Below are 12,649 nucleotides of genomic sequence, written 5' to 3'. Positions count from 1 at the left end.
GTAGAAAGAATCTCAAGCAGACTCCACACTGAGTCTGGATCCAGCCCAGCACAGGGCTCGATCTCACGACCCTGAGATCATGACCTGAGTTACTCTGTCTATTTTTAATTTTTTTCTCTTTATCACTGGTTTTCAGCAATAGCACTTTGCACAGTTGGAATTATGTTGTTTTCCTTGTGTTTGTAATACTCCATTATTTCATCAAATTCAGAAAATATTTGGCCATTATTTCTTCAAGTATTTTTGGTTTCTCACTTTCTCTCTCTCTCATATTTTCCTGGAACTCCAATTCAAAGTACATTAGATACTTGATATTGTTCCACAAATCATTAACACTACATTTTTCTTCTGGTCTTTTTTTCTTTTTGCTTCATTTTGTATTGTTGCCATTTTTGTGTCTTCAAATCTAGTGATTTTTTCCTCTGACATATATAATATGCTATTAATTCCATTCAGTGAAATTTTTACTTTGTGGATTATATTTTCATCTTTAAGAAGTCCATTTTGTCCTCATTATTTTCCCTTTTAAATCCTTGAGCCTATTGAGTGCATTTATAAGAGCTATTTCAGTGTCCTTGTTTGCTAATTTCGTTATGTCTTCCACATTTTATTCTGTTTTGATTGATTTTCCTCTCTCTCTTCTTTTAAGACTTTATTTATTTATCAGAGAGAGATATAGAGAGAGTGAGCACAAGCACAGGGAGCAGCAGGCAGAGGGAGAGGGAAAAGTAGGCTTTCTGCTGAGCAGAGATTGACCCCAGGGTCCCAGGACCCTGGAATCATGACCTAAGCTAAAGGCAGATGCCTAACTGACTGATCCACCTAGGCACACCATGACTGATTTTTCTTTTGATTATAGATCTCATCTTCCTACTTCTGGCCCCATTTAGTAAATGCTGATTGTATTCTGGCTATTGTTAATTTCATATCCTTGAGAACTAGATTTTGAAATTGTTGGATATATCTTATCTTGCCAAACTAAGTTACTTGACTTTACTTTATCTCTTCAGGATAGCTCTATAATAGTCTTTATTCTAGGGCTAGCTTATCCCTACCACGAAGGTGTGATCTCTTATTCTCAATAGAGTTTTCTATTGAGTTCCTAGTTTTCTGCTGAATCCCTTGTATAGTCAGTGACATATCAAAGTGTCTCCACTCCGGATGATGATATACTCCCTGGTCAAATATCAGATGTGGGAATTGCCTGGGCCAGTTTTCTTGGTTATTGTTCTTTCCTAGGAAGTTGTTCTTTGCCTGGCTTCACAGTTTCACCCATGTATGTGCAGATTTCTGGAACTCTGTCTTTGCTTAGCTCCCTCTCTCTGGTGCTCTGCTCCACAAATTCTAAACACTTCAGCTTCCTGAAAGCTAGTAATTGTCTTTTGAACTCATGGAGGTAACTGGACTGGTTCCTTTTCCTCATGGTCCAGAGTTTGTATGTAAGCAAGATGCTACAGGAGCTGTATTTACTTTGTTTTCTTTCCCTTAGAGATCAGAATTCTCCACTACCTGCTATCCATGGTATGAATACAAGTTTTCCTTCCTATATTTTGTCAAATTTTCTAGTTGTTTGTGGCAACGAAGTAATTCAGACTCTTGTATCATGGATAATAGCTGTTTTTTACATTTTACTTAAAATCAATTCATTAACATATAATGTGTTATTATTAGTTTCAGAAGTAGAACTTAGTGATTCATCAGCTGCATATAAAACTCAGTGCTCATTACATCAAGTGCCCTCCTTAATGCCCATCACCCAGTTACCCCGTACCCCTACCCATATCCCCTCCTGCTACTTCAGTTTGTTTCCTATAGTTAAGAGTCTCTTATGGTTTGTCTCTCTCTCTGATTCCATTTTATTTTATCTTCCCCTCCCTTCACCTATGTTCATCTGTTTTGTTTCTTAAATTTCACAGATGAGTGAAATCATACGAGTTGTCTTTCTCTGATTGACTTATTTCACTTAGCATAATACCTTCTGGTTCCATCCATGTTGTTGCAAAATGGCAAGATTTCATTCTTTTTGATGGCCAAGTCATATTCCATTGTATATGTATATACACACCACATCTTCTTTATCCATTCATCTCCCAAGGGACATCTGGGCTCTTGCCATAGTTTGGCTATTGTGGACATCACTGCTATAAACATTGCAGTACCTGTGAACCTTAGGATCACTATGTTTGTATTTGTTGGGTAAATACCTAATAGTGCAATTGCTGAATCTTAGGGTAGCGATATTTTTAACTTTTTGAGGAAACTCCATACTGTTTTCCAGAGCAGTTCTATTCCCCAGTTTGCATTCCCATCAACAGTGTAAGAGGGTTCGCCTTTTTCCACGTCCTTGCCAACAGCTAGCTGTTGTTTTCCTGACTTGTTAATTTAAGCCATTCTGACTGGTGTGAGGTGGTAACTCACTGTAGTTTTGATTTGTATTTCACTGATGCCAAGTGATGTAGAGCATTTTTTCATGTGTCTGTTGGTCATTTGTATGTCTTCTTTGGTGCAGTGTCTGTTCATGTCATCTGCCCATTACTTGACTTGGATTATTATTGTAATTATTATTATTTTGCATGTTGAGTTTGATAAGTTCTTTATAGATTTTGTATACTAGCCCTTTATCTGATAAGACATTTGTAAATATCTCTTTCCCTTCTGTAGGTTGTCTCTTAGTTTTGTTGACTGTTTCCTATTACCATCATCTTTGTCAAATTTGCATCCACTTATATTATTTTTATCCTGCTATAGGTTACATTTCAACATCTTTACATATCTGGTAATTTTTTTAAAGATTTTATTTATTTATTTAACAGACAGATCACAAGTAGGCAGAGAGGCAGGCAGAGAGAGAGATGGGGAAGCAGACTCCTGCTGAGCAGAGATCCCAATGTGGGGCTCGATCCCAGGACCCTGGGATTATGACCCGAGCTGAAGACAGAGGCTTTAACCCACTGAGCCACCCAGGCGCCCCTACATATCTGGCATTTTTTAAAAAATATTTTGTTTATTTATTTGAGAGAGAGCATGAGCCATGAGCAAGGGTGGGGTGGTGGGAGGGGCAGAGGGAGAGTGAGAAGCAGACACCCCGCTGAGCAGGGAGCCCAATGCAGGGCTTGATCTCAGGACCAAGATATCACAACCTGAGTTGAAGGCAGATGCTTAACCCACTGAGCCACCCAGATGCCCCTGTCTGGTATTTTTTCAATTGGGTTCTGGAGACTGAGAATGTTACTTTGTTGAATTTTAGACTTTGTGCCTTCCTTTTAAGTGTGTTGTATTTGTTCTGGCAGGTTGTTAAATTACTTGCAAATAAACTGATACTTTTGTGGTTGTCTTTAAGCTTTAATGGGGCAGGCTTAAAGTAGCCTTTTCTGTAATACTAGTTTAATCCTACCACCATGGTGTGACCTTTCTGTGTTCTCTATTAAATGCCCAACCTGACGTGTTCATTAAGGACTCCACTTTGGCAGGTTCAAACATAGAATTTTTCCAACTGTATATCAGCTGTGGTTTTGGTTATTTTAGAGCTCTCTGGTTTTCTTTCCTAGCCTTTTGGAGTTTCACAATATATATTCATAGCTTAGTATTCAGCAACAGACATAAAGAGACTCCTAGGCAAATTTCTGGTTGTCTTTTTGTGTGTGTGTAGACCCTTCATTTCTGGAACCCTATCCCACATATTTCAGATGCTTATTTCTGTCTCCTCTGCAAATAAACTGTGCTCTGACTGAAGTTTCTTTCTCTGAAGACTAGAAAGAAAATCATCTCCTGACAGAAAGCTGGAATGATCATAGAGCTCATCTTGTTTGTTTTCCTTCTCTGAAGGCTAGAAAGAAAATCATCTCCTGACAGAAAGCTGGAATGATCATAGTGCTCATCTTGTTTGTTTTCCTTCTCTCAGAGATCACAACCCTGTGGTGCCTATTGTTCAATATCTAGACGCAATCCCCCCACCTTTCCTTCTTCCCTCCCTCCCTTCCTTCCTTCCTTCTTCCTATTTCCTTTCCTTTCTTTTCCTTTTCCTTCCTTCCTTCCTAGTTTTACACTTGTTAAATATGGGAGAATAAGTTCAGTCTCAGTTATTCTATCAAGGCTGGAAACAGAAGTATAATATATCTTTTTTTAATCCTTTTCGACTGTCTCTAATAAACATCATATATTCTAATTTTTTAAAAATTCTATCTGAGAATATCTTTCTATTAACTAGTAAGTTTACCATTTGTGTTTGAATTGCTGACTCATTTATGTTTATTATTTCTATATTTTGTATTTATACTTTATTCTTTTCCTGATTCTTTTATCTTTCTTTCCTTTATCTTTTATATATTTGTTTCTTTACCCACTTTCTACCCTAGCTACTTATTGGTTTGGAAGTTATACATTTTCAACCTAGTCTTTTAATAGTTAAATCTGTAATATGTGTATCTTAAAAAGTCTATTATTAGTATTTACAACTCTCCTCCTAAAAAATATTTGGTCCTAAGAATATTTGAATATTGAACACAATATCCTGCTTACTAATGAATGTGTTTTCTTATTCTTTCCCTCCCCCCCTTACACAGCCCCAATCTGTTATAATATAGTTGCATACTCTTTTATATATTCACATTGGCTTTTTATAGCATTAAAAATAAATCACTACTCTTGTTCTTATTCTTTCATTCAATGCTTATTTGTATCCACTTATATGTCTACAAAATTTTTCAACATTGTTTCTTGCATTCTATTTCTTACTTCTATATTCAATTTCTTTCTTGAGACTACTTCCTTTCTTTGATTTATGAGTTAATTTTCTCAGTCTTTGCCTGAAAATAGATTTATTTTACCCTCTTTCTTGAGTATTAGTTTAGCTGAGTATAGAATTCTGGGTTGTGGGTTATTTTCCTTTGATAACTTTAAAAATAATTTATTGAGAGGTCTGTTCTCATTCTAATTGTTTTTCTTTGTAAGTCTTCTTTTGCCATTGTTTTCTTTTAAGGTCTTCTTTTTCTCTTTGTTGTTTGACTATATATGTCTAGGTATTGTTTGGGGGTTTATCAAAAGGAGGGGTTTTGGTTTTGCCATTTATCAGTCAGAGTATTAATACTTTTAGTAGGTCTGGAAATTTTCAGATATTATTTATTTGAATATTACCACCTTTAAATTCACTCTACTATCTCCCTCAACTTTTATAATATGCTTGTTGGATCTCTTAGTCTAAATGCTTATTAATATTTTTATTATAGTTTCCGTATGTTTATCTCTCTGTGCTGTGATCTCTCTTCTAGTTCATTCTTCCCTCTTCAGCTGTTCTAGTCTGTTTGTTGATGCATTCATTATGTTTTTCATTTTCTTGACTGCTTTTCCCTTCTTTCCAGAAGTTCTGTTGGTTCTTCTTCAAATTTTCCTAGTTTGTCCTAAGTCTCATTCTTTGCAATTTCTTCTTTACTGTCTTTAATACTTATAAGGATATTTTTCATGTCTTCTAAAATATTTTGTTTAATAACTTGAAGTTCTAGAGTTCTGTTCCTGCTATGTTATGTTGCTCTGACTCTCACTCATGGTGGATTAAGTCACCCCGAGTTTGTAAGCTCCTTTAAAGGAGAACTTTCCTGCAGAATCTTTTATGGCCAGGAATATGGGTTTGCTTCTACAAAGGGATTCTGTGTTATCATTGGGATGGGACAAACTTTATGTTAAAGTTTAGAATTGGTAGTCAGTACTGTGCAGTCAGACTCCAAAACTGAATAAAGTTAGACCTAAGGTTTCTTACAGAATACATTTTTTTCCCTACTTAGAGAGTAGGAGAAGATAAACTTTCAGTTGTATCTCTGTGAGTGGATTTTTCCTCTGGAACCTCTTTTCAAGTGTTCCAGATTATGAAGAGGACCTAGTTCCAATTATCCATTAGTCCTAACTTCTTTTCTCCTGTCCTTGATTCAGTGTTTAAACACAAGCCTTTCACTGTCACTGGGTCTTCCTACCCCCAACTTTTAGCTTCAGGCCTTCTCAGTTTCTTCCTGCTCCGAATTTGTTTTATCTTTGTCTTTGGCAAATATGAAAATTTATTTTTCTTTTCTGCAAGCTCAGCTGTGAATTATAATTTTTTTTCTATTTTACCAAAAGGTTTTCCTCCTAGCTTAATCAGCTATTACTAGAACCTGAAATATCCAGTATTATCTTTTCAAAGCACAAAACTGATCCTATTACCTCCCTCTTTTTTTCCATGGATAAAGACCTAAATTTTAACCCAGCTTATCAGGCTCTGACTTGTGAGTTTTTTAATACCTTTTCAAATGCATATGCTATCACTCTTCTCTGTGGTCTCTTGAGATCTAGCCATACAAGTTTTCTCTTTGTTCTTGGAGCATGTCCTTTTCCCTCCCTCAACACAATCCGCCTGGGGTCTTTGAATTTAGCATTCCTTCAGTTTGAAAAACCACCTTCCTCAACCCACACTGTATATCTATCTACACAGCATTCAGATCTCAACTCGTGTCATTTACTCAGAGAAGGCTTTCCTGACTTCTCTGACCCTCTTAGTCTGGATCACTTTACTTTCCTATATACTTTTTTTCTCTAGAAGTATTTGGTTAATATGTATTTATATTTGTGTGATTATTTGACTATGGCTCCCTCATAGTCTGGAAGTGTCATGAGAACAGAGACTATTTTAGTTATCACTGGATATGCATCTAAGCACATTGGCTAAAACATAGACTATACTAAAAAATATGAAATGGCAGGATAGATGGATGGGTGGGTAGATGGATAGAAGGTTGTTTAAAGAATGAGTGAGGAAGGAAGGGGGGCAGAATTGTGGCCAAGTAACTTCTAGGAGCAATTTTTTGTGTGTTTTATACTTGTAAAAGCAGGAAAATTTCTTTGTCTTTCAGTTCTGTCAGCTTCACATAATAGCAAAAACTTCTCTGTAGGTGGCAGTGTAGTTATATAAGATATTTCTCTGAAACAAAAAAAGGGGTGGTATTATTTTGAACTTTTAAAAGCATTTATGTAACTTGAATCTTATCGTGCAATTTTTTTAAAGATTTTATTTATTTATTTGACAGACAAAGATCACAAGTAGGCAGAGAAGCAGGCAGAGAGAGAGAGAGGGGGGAAGCAGGCTCCCCGCCAAGCAGAGAGCCCGATGCGGGGCTCGATCTCAGGACCCTGAGATCATGACCTGAGCTGAAGGCAGAGGTTTTAACCACTGAGCCACCCAGGTGCCCCTTATCGTGCAATTTTTAAAACATGCTCTTATTTCCCATAATTTGGATTAATCCTTAATTTATTCTAGCCTAGAGTCTTTTTCCCTTAGAGTTATTAGTAAGTACTAGGGAGATACCAGTCCTCATTTTATGATATTATGGTTTAGATGAACTTGCCATTTAAGAATTGGAAAATGGGTATTGTGAGTGAAACAGTGGTGGCTAATGTTTTATCTTTAACAACAATAATGTTTATCTTATAGAATAATTGAAACCATGGTAAAAATAGAACTACAGACCAAACATGTATGTATCTCAACTAACTTTCAGGTTGAGACTTTTATGAGAGGGGAAAGTTGTTTACTAAACACATTAAAATAATGACCAGTTGACCAGCTTACTCATGGATTTTATACATAGACATTTGAAAGTCGAATTTGTCTTTCCCAGGGTGTTTTTGTATATACTATTACCATCTATATTGTATAAAGTTCCTTATAATCTAAGTGTACCATCAAAAGATTTTCCCTACTTTTCCATGTTTTAGTTTTTTCAAATTAAAAAAAAATGTATATATATATGTATGTAGATATATAAAATAATAATTTTGTCCTTGCAGCACTTAAATGCAGAAAGGTCTTATAAGTCCCAGATTTCTACCTTACACAAGTCTGTTGTAAAGATGGAAGAGGAACTTCAGAAGGTTCAGTTTGAAAAAGTGTCTGCCCTTGCAGATTTATCTTCCACAAGGGAACTTTGTATTAAACTTGACTCAAGCAAAGAACTTCTTAATCGACAGCTGGTTGCCAAAGATCAAGAAATAGAAATGGTATGTAATTTTTAAATGGTTTTTTAAAATACTATTGTTACTATAAAGTTACTACAATTTTAGAAAATCAAACTCTTTTTTATGAAATATTACGTCAAACCATGTCTATAAACTTTAGATTTTATTTCTAAAGTCCAGAATATAAATTGATGACAGCTGTATTCCAACAATTAAAGAAAGTAACAGAAACTCTTTCTTTGAGTATATAACGTTTCCTTTTAGCCAGAAGAATTATAAAACACATTAACATAGCAATCAGCAAAGAACTGTGAAGTTGGGGTTTATTCAGCTAAATTATAACTTTAATGATATTCTTTTAAGCTAAATTTATTTAACTGGGTGGGTTCTTTTAAGCTATAATTCATTTGATTGTGTATACTGACATTGTGCTTGCCACTGTGAACATAATGTTCAAAACAGGTTGGACCCAGTGGATATTATGCTAAGTGAAATATATCAGAGAAAAACAAATACCAAATGATTTCACTTATATGTAGAATCTATAAAACAAAACAAATGAATAATCCAACCCATAAATACAGAGAACAAAATGATGGTTGCCAGAAGGGAAGGGTGGGAGTGGGGGTGGGCAAAATGGGTGAAGGAGAGTGAGAGATACAGGCTTCCAGCAATGGAATAAATAAGTCATGGTGATAAAAAGTATAGCATAGGGAATGTAGTTAGTGGTATTGTAATAGGATAGCATGATGACAGGTGGTAGCTACTAAGCATAGTCTAACATAATAGTTGATGAACCACTATGTTGTACACTTGAAGCTAATATAACATCATGTGTCATATATACTCAAAAAATAGAAGAAGGAGGAAAGAAAGAAGAAAAGAAAGGAACAGAAAGGAAAAGGGAAGGGAAAGAAGAAAGGAAAGGAAAGGGAAAAAAGAAAAAGCAAGAAAGAGAAAAAGAAAAAGACAGGTCCTAGCTCTTGAGGACCTCCCAGTATTGAGATACAAATTGTCTGGTATGAATGTTATACTAATAAAAAATATTCAAGGTTTAAGAGAGGGAATTCCTAATCAGCCTATGTGTGTCAGGGAGGACTTCACAAGGATATACTACTGAGCTCAAAAGGGAGGAGGCATCCTATTCAGAGAGAACAACATAGACGATGGTATGGAGTTATAAATGAATTCTCGACTGAATAGTACGTGATTTACAATGGCATGCACAGGTGAAAGTGGCTAGAGTTGTATCTGGAGAGATCATTGGAGCCTAGATCCTAAAGGAATATGTATACAAGTTGTACAGGGTAATTGAATTTACCCAAATAATAAAAAAAATCAAAGGGATATATGCACCCCCATATGTATCTCAGCCAAATTATGGCAACAGCTCAAGTGTCCACCAATGGATGAATGGATAAAGATGTGGAATATATATACAATGGGATATTACTCAGCCATAAAAAAAGAATGAAATCTTGCCATTTTCAATGACATGTATAGAGCTAGAGAGCATTATGCTAAGTAAAATAAGTCAGAGAAAGACAAATACAATATGATTTCACTCATATGTGGAATTTAAGAAACAAAACAGATGAGCAAAGGGAAAGAAAAAAAAAAGAAAAAGGCAAACTAAGAAACAGACTCTTAACTGTAGAGAACAAACTGATGGTTACCAGAAGCAAGGTAGTGAGGGGATCGGTTAAATAGATAATGGGGATTGAAGAGTGCACTTATTGTGATGAGCGCTGGGTGTTGTATGGAAGTGTTGAATCACCATGTCATTCACTTGAAACTAATATTACACTGAATGTTAACTAACTGGAATTTTAAAACTTTTCAAAAAATCAACAAATTTTGGTCTTTACATTTCCAGTTTTTAAATTTTGTTAGTCTACTATTCACTAGGAGGATATGATGCATTTAAAAATCATGTGTATGTTGATTTCTATAAGAATCCACTGTTAATATTTTATTAATGAAGTGGTATATGCAAGGATTTTCTGAGTCTTCCTTTAAATTATTTTTCTTATTTTAACAAGAATTTTTTAATGATGGAAGTAACTCATGAATATATTTTCACTGTAAAAATTCAAAAAATATCAATTTTTTCTTTAAAAATATTTTTACTTGTTTTCAAATTGGAAAAGTAATGCATGTCATTGCATATGAAGCAATATTAAGATGAAATGCCAGAAATATTATCTCAAAGCTTATTAAGATAATAATACACCATGACCAAGTAGGGTATATACCAGTAGTGGTACCAGTAATTTTCTTTAAGCCTTAAATTCATTACCCGTAGAAGTACAATATATAAACTTGAAAGTGATTTATATGAATTTTTAACCATTTTAAGGATGTTTACTTCAAGTTTTGTAGCTTACTATTCTTATAGTATTTTTTCTGTTTTTTTCTTTTATTTTAAAATACACATTACGTAACCTTTTCTATCTTAACCATTTTTAAGTGTACAGTTCATTGGTATTAAATACATTCACATTGTTGTGAAGCCTTCACCATCATAACTCATTTCGTCTTGTAAATCTGAAACTGTATCTATTAAACAATAACTCCTTATTTTCCCCTTTCCCCAGCCCCTGGAAACCATCATTATACTTTCTCTCTTTATGATTTTTACTACTCTAAGTATCTCATGTAAGTGGATTTATATAGTATTTGCCTTTTTGTGATGCTTTTTACACTTAGCGTGATGTCCTCAAGGTTTATCAGTTTTATAACATATTACAGAATTTCTTTCTTTTTAAGGCCAAATAATATTCCGTTGTATGAATATACTACTTTTTTTCTTTTTTTTAAATTTCTTTTCATTGTTCCAGAATTCATTGTTTATGCACCACACCCAGTGCTCCATGCTGTACGCGCCCTCCACAATACTCACCACCAGGCTCACCCAACTCCCACCTCCCACCCCTCCAAAACCCTCAGTTAATTCCTCAATATACTACATTTAAAAAAATTTATTCATCATAGATGCTTGGGTTGATTCTATGTTTTAGCTATTGTGAATAATGCTGCTATGAATGAGTTTACAAATAGCTTTTCAAGGCCTTTCAATTCTTTTGGATTTATACTCAGAAGCTGCATTTCTGGATCATATGGAAATTCTGTTTTTAATTTTTTGAGGGAATTTTGTGCTGTTTTCTACAATGACTGTATCATTTTACATTCCCAATGTAAACAGCACACACAGGTTCCAGTTTCTCTATATCCTTGCCAACATTTATTATATTTTAGCTTTTTTTTCCCCTGTTCTTGATAATAGCTATCGTAGTGGTTGTGAAGTGGTCAGGCTAAGTCTAACTGTATTTTAAAATACTCCTGACATAAATTTTTTGCCTTAAAAGTTAGTTATTTATGTATATATGTTTACCCCCATTTTAAGCTATAGTTTCAAGTGCAGGGACCATCTTATTTACATTTGTATTTCCTCAGCTATGTGTATAGGCTACAATCAAATAATTTTGTAAATTAAGTTTTGATTTTGAGATAATTATAGATTCATATGCAATTGTAAGAAATAATACAAAGTATCGTTTACCTGGTCTCCCAATTATAACCTCTTGTAAAATTATTGTATAATATCACAACCAGGATGTTGACATTGAATCAGGCAAGATATGGAACATTTCCATCAAGGATACATCATGTTGCACTTTTGTCTTCTTCGCTTCTATCCTTACCCACCCCCTTAACCCATAGCAACCACTAATCTAGTCTTCCTTTCTCTAATTTTATCACTTCAAGAATGTTACATAAATGGAATCATATGGTATGTAACTTTCTGGGCTTGGATTTTTTCACTCAGCATAATTCTCTGGAAAGTCATCTAGGTTGTTGCGTGTATTAGTAGTTCATTCCTTTTCATTGTTAAGCAGTATTCTATGCTTTGGGTGTAACACAGTTTGTTTAACCATTCATGCATTAAATACCTGGGTTATTTCTAGTTTTTAGATCATACAAATAAAACAATTGTAAACATTGTCTACATGTTTTTGTGTGAAACTTGTCTTCATTACTCATTAAATGCCCAGAAATGCAGCTTTTGGATTATATGGTAGTTGCATGATTCATTTTTTTAAAAAGTGCCAAACTGTTTTCCCCAGTCAATACCATTTTGCATTCCCACCAACATGTGAGTGATGTTTTTCCACATCTTTGTCCATTGTTGGTGGTGTCACTATTTTTTTTATTTTGACCATCCTGATATAGGTGTAGTGCTATATTATTGTCTAGTTGCATTTTCCTAAATTAATGAAACAGACCATATTTTTATATGACTATTTGCCATTTATATATCTTCTTTGGTGAAACAGCTCTCTGTATCTTTTGCCCATCTTTTCAATGAATTACTTACTTTTTTAATGTTGAATATCAAGCATTCTTTATATATCTTAGATACTGGTCCTTTATCAGATATGTGGTTTGTAGGTATTTTCTCCCAGTGTGTAGCTTGTATTTTCATCTTCTTTTTTTTTTCCATTTTTTTTATTTTTTCAGCGTAACAGTATTCATTGTTTTTGCACAACACCCAGTGCTCCATGCAAAACGTGCCCTCCCCATTACCCACCACCTGTTCCCACAACCTCCCACCCCTGACCCTTCAAAACCCTCAGGTTGTTTTTCAGAGTCCATAGTCTCTTATGGTTCG

At 34.7% G+C, this 12,649-nt stretch overlaps 1 protein-coding gene across 15 annotated transcripts in view; it reads left to right on the top strand.

Moving 5' to 3' along the window:
• The window catches only part of TSGA10 (testis specific 10), a 144,622-nt gene that overhangs the window by 97,516 nt on the left and 34,457 nt on the right, over positions 1-12,649 (top strand). For 13 of the 15 annotated variants that reach the window (XR_006815292.1, XM_045980485.1, XM_045980484.1 and 10 more), the window contains one exon: positions 7,810-8,019. The exons of the other annotated variants lie outside the window; for them this stretch is intronic. Coding sequence is in view for 12 of the 13 variants with exons in the window: in XM_045980485.1 (XP_045836441.1) it covers positions 7,810-8,019 (210 nt within the window). In the remaining variant the exon portion in view is untranslated. The remainder of the gene's footprint in view (positions 1-7,809; positions 8,020-12,649) is intronic. 15 annotated transcript variants of the gene reach the window in all.

Source organism: Meles meles, chromosome 16 (assembly GCF_922984935.1).
Source record: "Meles meles chromosome 16, mMelMel3.1 paternal haplotype, whole genome shotgun sequence".
NCBI classification, from domain to species: domain Eukaryota; kingdom Metazoa; phylum Chordata; class Mammalia; order Carnivora; family Mustelidae; genus Meles; species Meles meles.
This window is presented reverse-complemented; position numbering and strand designations above follow the sequence as displayed.